This window comes from Dendroctonus ponderosae, unplaced genomic scaffold, assembly GCF_020466585.1.
Source record: "Dendroctonus ponderosae isolate FM_Combo_2020 unplaced genomic scaffold, Dpon_F_20191213v2 Dpon_F_20191213_9, whole genome shotgun sequence".
Classification (NCBI taxonomy): domain Eukaryota; kingdom Metazoa; phylum Arthropoda; class Insecta; order Coleoptera; family Curculionidae; genus Dendroctonus; species Dendroctonus ponderosae.
Window position 1 is genome coordinate 2385777 of NW_026019116.1, and position 8854 is coordinate 2394630.

The 8854-nt window shown below is 32.1% G+C and overlaps 1 protein-coding gene across 1 annotated transcript in view; it reads right to left on the bottom strand.

Annotated features, from left to right (window-relative positions):
* Positions 1–6262: 6262 nt before the first annotated feature.
* LOC109539933 (forkhead box protein F2) overlaps positions 6263–8854 on the bottom strand; it is a 32841-nt gene continuing 30249 nt past the window's right edge. Inside the window, exon 2 of the mRNA XM_019908017.2 lies at positions 6263–6814. Coding sequence (XP_019763576.1) covers positions 6651–6814 — 164 coding nt within the window. The 3' untranslated portion in view covers positions 6263–6650. The remainder of the gene's footprint in view (positions 6815–8854) is intronic.

The following is an 8854-nucleotide window of genomic DNA, read 5'->3' on the forward strand; positions in this document are numbered from 1 at the left end:
AATATCTGAAGTTTTTGAACCACTTTTCTACATGTTTGTTGGACATAAAATTTATGTGTTTTTTAAATATATTTCCTAGTAGAATTTTATTATGCTTTGTCCTTTTAAACATATTCGGAAAGTTTTCTATTTCGATTTTTAAATAATGATTTACAATTCTATTCTATAGGTTTTACTCTAGACCGCCACAAGAAAATGCAAAAAAGTAGAACTTTTTTAAGCAATTTTACAAGTTTAAGATTTCAGTCCAGCTGAAGTTTGAAGGTTTGTAAAGAACATTCAAAAATTCAAATTTCATAACTAAAATTTTAATTATTTTTAGCCCAATTTTAGTAGTTCTTCAAAAATGGGTGTTGTAAAGTTCAGTGCTTAGTTCTTGATATTTGCAAGTTCGGAATGTACAAAAAATTACCGAGTTTCAAAATTGGATTGAAATTTCTTCCTACTCTAGTTTTCTAACGATTTTCTGGCCTAAAGTCACTCACAGCTGTTACTCTATTCCAGAACATCGAGTAAAAATTGAAGCGTTTACGAAGCCGATTTTCTATAAAACTGTGAAGACTCGGCAATTCAAGTTTCAGTGGTTATTTCCTGATATCCACAGGTTTCAAAGGTTTCCAAATATTAGTAAGTTTATAAGTTTTTCTGAAACTATTTCCTATGGTAGTTTTAAATGCATGTTAAATTTGGTCAAAATTACAACAGTTTTACTCATCTAGATTCTGAGTTGGTGACTTTCATAACCGCAATTGCTAATTTAAGTTTAATAATGAAAAACTGAAGTTTGCAAGTTTCCAAAAAAATTCCTAGTCTAAATAAGAGACAACGTGGTTACTTACTACATTACTCTCAGAGAAATTGAAGCGATTTCCAGGTCGATTTTCCACAAATTTCAAAAAATTTGTCATTGTGTGCTTTAGCGCTTATTTCTTGATACACGTTTGGGTTAACAAGTAAGCAAAAAGTTACCGATTTTCTAAATTTCAAAGAAACTTTTCTCATTATAGTTTTATCCTCATGTTACATTCTATCAACAGTTTTTCTTGTCCTGGTTCTGAGTGTTGAGTCACTTTCTAAGAGCCTTTTGCTAGTTTGGGTTGGTAATTTCATTCCAGCTAATGTTTGAAGGTTTATAGAAGATCACAGAGTTTTATACTTGCATTTTTTCTTTTACTTGCAGTTGTTTCTCATTGCGCTACTTTAATCAAGTTTAGAAGCGGTCTTTCAACCGACTTTCTGCTTTTTTTTTAAATAGAGTTTTGCAAGTTTAGCGCTCAGTTTTTAATCGTCCGTATGTTTGAAATGTTCCATTACTGAGCTTTTTTTAAAAATTGAATTAATATTTATCTTATTGGCGATTAAAGCTGTTGTTATTTTCTGAGAAAAAATGAAATTGTTTGTCGTTGGCGATTGAGTTTTCAATTAGTCACTTTGTTAAGCATTTTTGCAATTTTTAGTTCGCGGTTTTTGGCCAAGCTCAAATTGAAAGTTTTCATGATTATTCATACCAGATTTCTGCTGTTTGCAATATTTTTTTTAAAGCTGCACTGTGGAAATAAAGTTAAAGTAAGTATTCAAAATTTCATAGTAAACTTTTAATATTTTATTTGATTTAACGTAAAGTTGGAAAATTGACATTTTTAACCCAATCATGTTGGTTAATAAGGTTTTTGAGCTTTAAGGCTGAGGTGGAAAAGAATTTCTTTGATTTTTCTTTGTTTTTACTGTAAACTGTCTACTTTCTTATGCATTTTTTCAACTTTTAGGTTTCAGTCGAGCGGAAGTTTGAAAGTTTATTTTACACTTAGACCACTTTCAACGAAAACAGCTAATAGAAAACGTTATTCTACAAATGTTTTAGTTTTTACGCAAAGAGTAATAATCCAAAATTACTGCGGGTTTTCTAAAACGCTGTTGGGTTTTGGCTCATAGTTAGAGAACCAGTTGAGAAATAAAGCTCTAGTTTTCATCTAGTAATAGAGACCTTAAACTCCGCTTTTTTATACAAAACATAATTTGTGAAAATTTTCCAGTTTTTTCTAAAAGTAAATTTCCTCACTTATCAATCACTTTAACGAATTTAATGCAGAATTTGAAAGCGTTTTTAAAAATCTGGCAAAATATAGATGCGTAGGCTTCTGTGGAAAAACCCAATTATTCCGTTGCTTTCAATAATGCGAGTAAACGAAAACATTCATAAATTCTGATTTGGTTCTACTTGATGATTCTTTGTTTTTACTGGGCCTTTTGCGTATTTCATGTAGCATTTTTTAAATGACTGCTCTGCTTTTCTATCTACTAATAACAGTTTATTTTATAGCTTGCAAACATTCATGTTCCAGGATATTTATTGATTCTTCCTCTAAAATTCTCTTTCTTGGGATCCTTATGAATCAGTCGACGTCAATTTTTAAATTATCTTTAGTTTTTAATTAAGCTGTTTGCTTTTACTTCTATCCATTAAATATTTGGTAACATGTTATTTTTCAGTTACATCAAGTCACTTTTTTTAAATGTCTCTTTTCGCTAATTAGAGTTTGTCTTACAACTTTCCAACAGGTCGCATGTTTTTTGTGTCGTGTAAATCGCTTTCTTAGATAAAAAGTATAGTGTAAATAGTATAAATAGAAGTGCGGTAGCATATTCTGACTGCATACTACAGGATTAAATTTTTCAATTCGGAATGGGCTTTCATTGTGTGTTTAAGTGCCGTTAAGAAAATGGAGCATGGGGCGCCAGCCTGCAGAAAGCTGGAAAGGATTTTTTACGATCTATGAACTCGTAGTGTACTAAACAAATTTCAAATTTTCTCTCGTCTTTCCAGGAGGCACAATGCTTGTAGCAAAAGAGCGTGTTGCCAGGAACATCCAGCGCTTCACGTATTTGAAAATGTTGACTCCCCTGGTGGTAAAACGGTGACCAAAATGAACTTTGGCCCTGAAACAACTTTTTACACCACGTCTATGGGCTTTTTGAGAGTTTCGAATTTCTGAAAAATGTTGATAACTGACCTAGTTACAGGGTAAAGCGTGGAAGTATGTGCAAGTTTGAGAGTTTTACACTTGCCAATATTCCGAGCCCATTTTCTTCTAAACTGTTGCAAATACAAATTTTCTCACAGACAGTGCATGTGTAAATAATACAATTTGCAAATCAGTTAATTGAGGTAAAAGCTCGTCTTTTCGGCCTGCAAATCATCATAACTTTCAAGTTTTTCAACCGATTGCAATTTTCTGAGATTGATGAGAGAAGATGCAGTTTTTATAATAGATCGTGCGTTTTTCAACAATTTTCAAAATTTCCAAATTGCCCGATATTAACAGTTATGCAGAATATTTCTACATACAAAAAGCTGTTTTCCCAAAAACCTAATATTATTTGTCTTGAAAAATCGTTTTTTCGACCTTCAAACTCTTACGACTTTCCTTCCTCAACCGAAGTTCCTCAACCGACTCCAATTTTGAAAAATATGATTTTTACACAAAATTACTAGCTTTCGAACGCATTTTCAATGATCAAAATACACCATATAATTATAATATCAGCATATTTTCTATAAAATTTGAAAAATTATCTTTAGTCGACATAAACCCAGCACAAGGGGGACACACCCCCAGGACCCTCCCTCTGGATCCGCCCTTGCTTCTACTTGCTGAGCTTAATCGCAATTAAATTAATATTTCTCTTATTTAAGTGCGAGATTGCTGTTATACATTAAGAAAATTTTAAAACTTTACTGTTGTCCAATTCTTCGATACAAAGTTTGAGTACTTTTAAACTTCTTAACTCAAGCAGATTTGAAGTTCGTGAGTAACGTAAGGTTTTTGAAAGACTCCACAGTTTTCATAATTACATTTTTTTTCGTTCGCGGTTTATTTTCCTTGCTACACTTCAATCAAGTTTCGAAGATTTTTTGCACTTTTTCAACTGGAGTTCTGCAAATTTAGTTCTTTGAAATCTTTTAAACCATTTCTGAGCTCTATTTAAAATTAAATTTGTATTTCCATTATTAAAGTATTAGACTGTAATTAACTTACTTACTGAGTTTTATAAATAAAAATATGTCCTTGCCCGATTCTTCGATTCAACCTGCAGATTAGAAGTTGATGAGTTTGCTGAACTTTTAGGTTGAGGTGGAAAATTCTTTGATCGTTTTTCCTCGGATTTAACTGTTGATTTCGTTTGTTTTTTTTATTGCATTTTTTGTCTATGTTGGTGCTTTCATTTCAATATACTTCCTGGTTAAAATTTTTGGGGAATTTCACTGCTTTCATTGTTAAGTAATTAATGAATTTTATCTATTAGCGTTTTATTTTTCTAACTTGTCTGTACTTAATTCTCTATTGGTTGATTGCTTAATGTTAAATTGATTATAAATTAAAAGTTATGAATAAAAAAATGTTCATTCATGTTTGCTGTATTTTTTCTTTACCTTGCTAATGCTTTCATTTTAATATACTTTCTCGTTAAGCTGTTTCGGGAATTTCACTGCTTTTCGTCTAATGCACTTGTATAACTATTCTATAATATTTTGGTGTTAATTATTCGACTTTATTACGGCTTTTATTTTTGGAAGTTGTCTATGGCTAATTCTCGATTGGTTGTTTGCCTAAAGATAAACAGTTTATCAATTTAAAATTACGAATATTAACAATAAACTAACAAAATGAGCTGTATTTCTTCTTTATCTATGCTGATTCCTTCGTTTTATCATACTTTCTGGTTGAAATTTTTGGGGAATTTGTACAAGTGTACTCTGATCTATTGGATAATTGTTTAAAGTTAAATAGATTATAAATTGAAAAAATAAATGTCTATTCATGTTTGCTGTAGTTCGTTTTTATCTTTGCTAACGCCTTCATTTTATTACATCATTTCTGATTAAACTTTTTTGACCTCATAAGGAGGCATCACTGCCTCATCTGATTAATTTGTATAACTGTTGCATAATCTATTGGTGTTAATTATTCAACGTGATCTATTAGCGCTTTTATTTTTGGAACTTGTCTATACTTAATCCTCCATTGGTTGTTTGCTTAAAGTTAAATGGGCTGCTAGCTGACTTTGCTTACTTCGCACCTCATTATATGCAACTACAAGAAAAATCGATAACTATTCGCTAAAATACCCAGGGTTTTGCTGGTAGTTTTGACCCATTTCCCAACCAAAACCTTCAAAGTTGCGTTAGAGCGCAGTAGTGCAAGCCATCTTATATTTTTATTTCCCAATTTACACCTCTTTGATCGCTTCTTTGTTTATCTATTTAAATTAATAGCTTTACTTTCCAGCAAGGCTTTATTTATACAATCCTCGAAAATCTGTCTAAACTCTCCTTGAGCAGCGGTTTCAGGCTCATTTAGTTCTCTGTGAGGCATGTTTTGTTAAGACAATTTTTCTCTAAAGTTATATTTTTTGTTTTGAGCAAGGCCAAGGTTGGAAAAACTCTTGAGGGCCAACCAGAAAGGACTTTTCTGGATTAAAAACCTGCTCCGTTATGATCGTTTCCATTAGGCCAATCGTGTGGAGCCTTGTTGTCTCTTCTTGAAAGGTTCGAAGCACCCAAACCACTAAAAGCTCTTGTATTTGCAAGTTTATTTTTAATGACACTTTGCATCTATCAAACTTAATAGGCTAGAACGCACCATATAGATTTATAGTATTGGATAATGGGTACCTATAAATAAGACTTTTCGGTATTTCGAGAGGTTTTCTGGCTCACAAAAAAGCTTTTCATTGAACAAGTTATATGAACTGTTAACGTGAGCACTTAAAATCGGCGTTGATGGCTCCAAGTACTGGCCATTTTCTTCGAATTAAAACAGATTAGGACTTATATTTGGATATACAGATTAGAGCTTTAAAGCTGCTTATAATAGGCATTAGAAAAAAGATTGTGTAAATATTCGAGGGTAGTAGTTTGTGGGTTTTTTAATTTTGTGGTTTGATGTAGGTTTGGGCCACCACCACAGTCATAAGTTTTGGAAATTTTCTGGTCAGTGGAATGGATTAGTAACATTAGCCAGAATTCTGCTTTTCCAACTGGAAAGTTAAGCGAATTTATATAAAAGTGCACGTAGGCCCCAAGTAATTAGTCATTCAAAGCGTGCCTTGTGTTAAAGACCGCAAATTGTGGTTTTTCAATCGAATCCCATTCGAGGTAAAGCTATTAATAACAACATCCTTACCTTGTTTCAGAAGTTCTTCGTGGGCTTTTTATAGAGAACATGGACAGAAAACAGTTCACAACAAATAATTCAACTGGTATCAATATAATACGGTAGTTTTTATTCATAAATAAGTAATTACAAACTTTTCGCAATAATGAGCTTAAAAAATACAATTTATTTTTATATTCACTTAATTGCTCGCTTGGCAATATAACAAATTATTTACACATTTTGGCTGAATTAGCTGTATGATTTCGCTTAACAAAAAGCTGGACACTTGGTGTCCCATTCGAGTTTTCTGAAAAACGTCCAGATCCAAACATTTTTCTGGACTATTTCATAACGATACAAACTAAACTGGAAATTTGTCAGCACAATAATTGTTGATTTTTGCACATTTCCATTGGACTAATCGCTAACTAAACCAGGTCTAGTTATAAATAAACGTAAATATAAACTCTATGGCTACTATACAGTGCGATTTTACATACTGTACTTCACAGGGGCTTCGTAGAAAGTGTGAGGTGTGTTTGATGTAGGCGGCGAAGGCAATGAAGAGGACAATGCAGTAGAATGAGGAGGAGTCACATATGGTTTCCTATCACATTGGTTGGAAACCTGCATACTGTTGCTAGATGGACGCATCACTGCAAGAAAAATAGCAAGGTTTAGTTGGTTTAATGCTGTTTTTGTTCAAATAACAAGCGCTCTTGAAGTGTGCCAGAAGGTTAAGTTTGGAGTGCTTTGAAGCGAGCAAAGTTTCTCAAAAAGCCTTTTTTTTGCTGAAGTAACTCTCTGAAACATATGGATTGTGTTGCTCGATAAACTGCAAGATGATTTTTCCTTATTTATTGTTTCCCAAGAAAGACCTAATTTTTTAGCCGATACTGTCTTTTTTCACTTGGTAGGAGGAATTTGCTTCCTCCATTTCAAAGTGTGTCTTGCAATATTCAAATTATGTTTCAATTTAGGTTACTTTATCAAGGATTTTAGTCAAAAAATTGTTTTCTGTATGCTCTATTAGAATTGTCTTATTATTTTATGGTAGTTCAGTGTTGAGGCTCTTTAGGGGATAATTCACTTCTGTATAGATTCTGAAGCCAAAAATTTCCAGCATAAATATCTAGGTCTAGTCGTTACGCTCATAAGTAAAAATTGAAACATTTTCTAATCCGACTTTAAAAAAGTTGTGAAAACTTGTCAAACAAGTTTCCAAGTTCGCAAAAATTACCGAATTTCTAAATATTTCTTAAATTATTTTCTATTGTATGTAGTTTTATATCAAATGTTAACTTCTGTCCAAACTGCAACAGTTTTGCTCATGTAGATTCTGAGTTAGTGACTTTCATAACCGTAATTGCACATTTAAGTTTACTAATTTCATCACAGAAGTTTGCAAGTTTCCTTGCAAACTAGTCAAATCCCCAGTATTTCCTCACAATTTGTTTTTTTTGTTGTAGTTGATAGTTTGCGCCATAAAGATGAATTGAAGCGCTTTCAAGTTCGATTTTCTAAACATTTTTCAAAATTTGGCATTGTGAGATTTAGCTATAAATTTGGGTTAGAAAGTAAGCAAAAAATTACCGATTTTCTAAATTCGATTGAAACTTTCTCATTGTAGTTTTATCCTCTGTAACGTTCTATCGCAGTTCGAACGGTTTTACTTGTTCTGGGTCTGAGTTTTCAGTCAGGCAAGGTTTGAGTTTTCATAATTGCATTTTTCCTTTCCTTTGCACTTGCTTATCCTTACTCTATTTAAGCCAACTTTAGAAGTGTTCTTTAAACCGATTTTTTGCACTTTTCTTAAATAAGAGCTTTGCAAGTTTAACACTCAATTGTTAACGTCCGCATGTTTGAAAGCTTCTAAACTATTTCGGATTTTTTATTAAAAATTGATTAATATTTATCGTACTGAAGCTTAAATATGTTGTTATTTCCTGAGAAAAAAATAATTGTTTGCCGTTGGCGATTGAGCCTTTAATTGGCCAGTTTCTTATGCATTTTTGCAATTTTTAGTTCGCGATTTTAGCCAAGCTCAAATTGTTTTCATGATTATTCAGACCCAGATTTTCGCTGTTTGCAATATTGTTTTTAGGCTACACTCTAGGGAAAGATAGTCAAAAAGTCAAAATAAGTATTCAAAATTTTAGCGTAAATTTGTAATATTTTGGTCGAATTAACGTAAAGTTGGAAAATTAAAATTTAATGAGGTTTTCGAACTTTTAGGTATGAGGTGGAAAACAATTTCTTTAATTTTTGTCTGTTTTAACTGTGAACTGTATACTTTAAAGTGGAACGTTCTTATGATTTTTCCAAGTTTAAGGTTTCCGTCTGGCGGAAGTTTGAAAGTTTCTAAAGTTCAAATTTCATAATTAAAATGTAATGTTTGTTTTAATCCCATTTAGTAGTCTTTCAAAATTGGGTGTTGTAAAGTCCAGTGTTTAGTTCTTGCTATTTGCAAACTTGCAAGGTTCAAAGAGTTTTGCTGATCCAGATTCTGAATTAGTAACTTTTATATGCGTAATTGCAGATTTAAGATTGCAAATTTCCAAAAAAATCCCTAGTCTTCATTCACAATGTACATTTTTTGGTTTGCAGTTGATGGTTTTACCATAACTTCCAGAGAAATTGAAGCGATTTGTAGTTAATTTTTTCTAAATTCGTCTTTGCGAGCTAAAGTGTTTTGC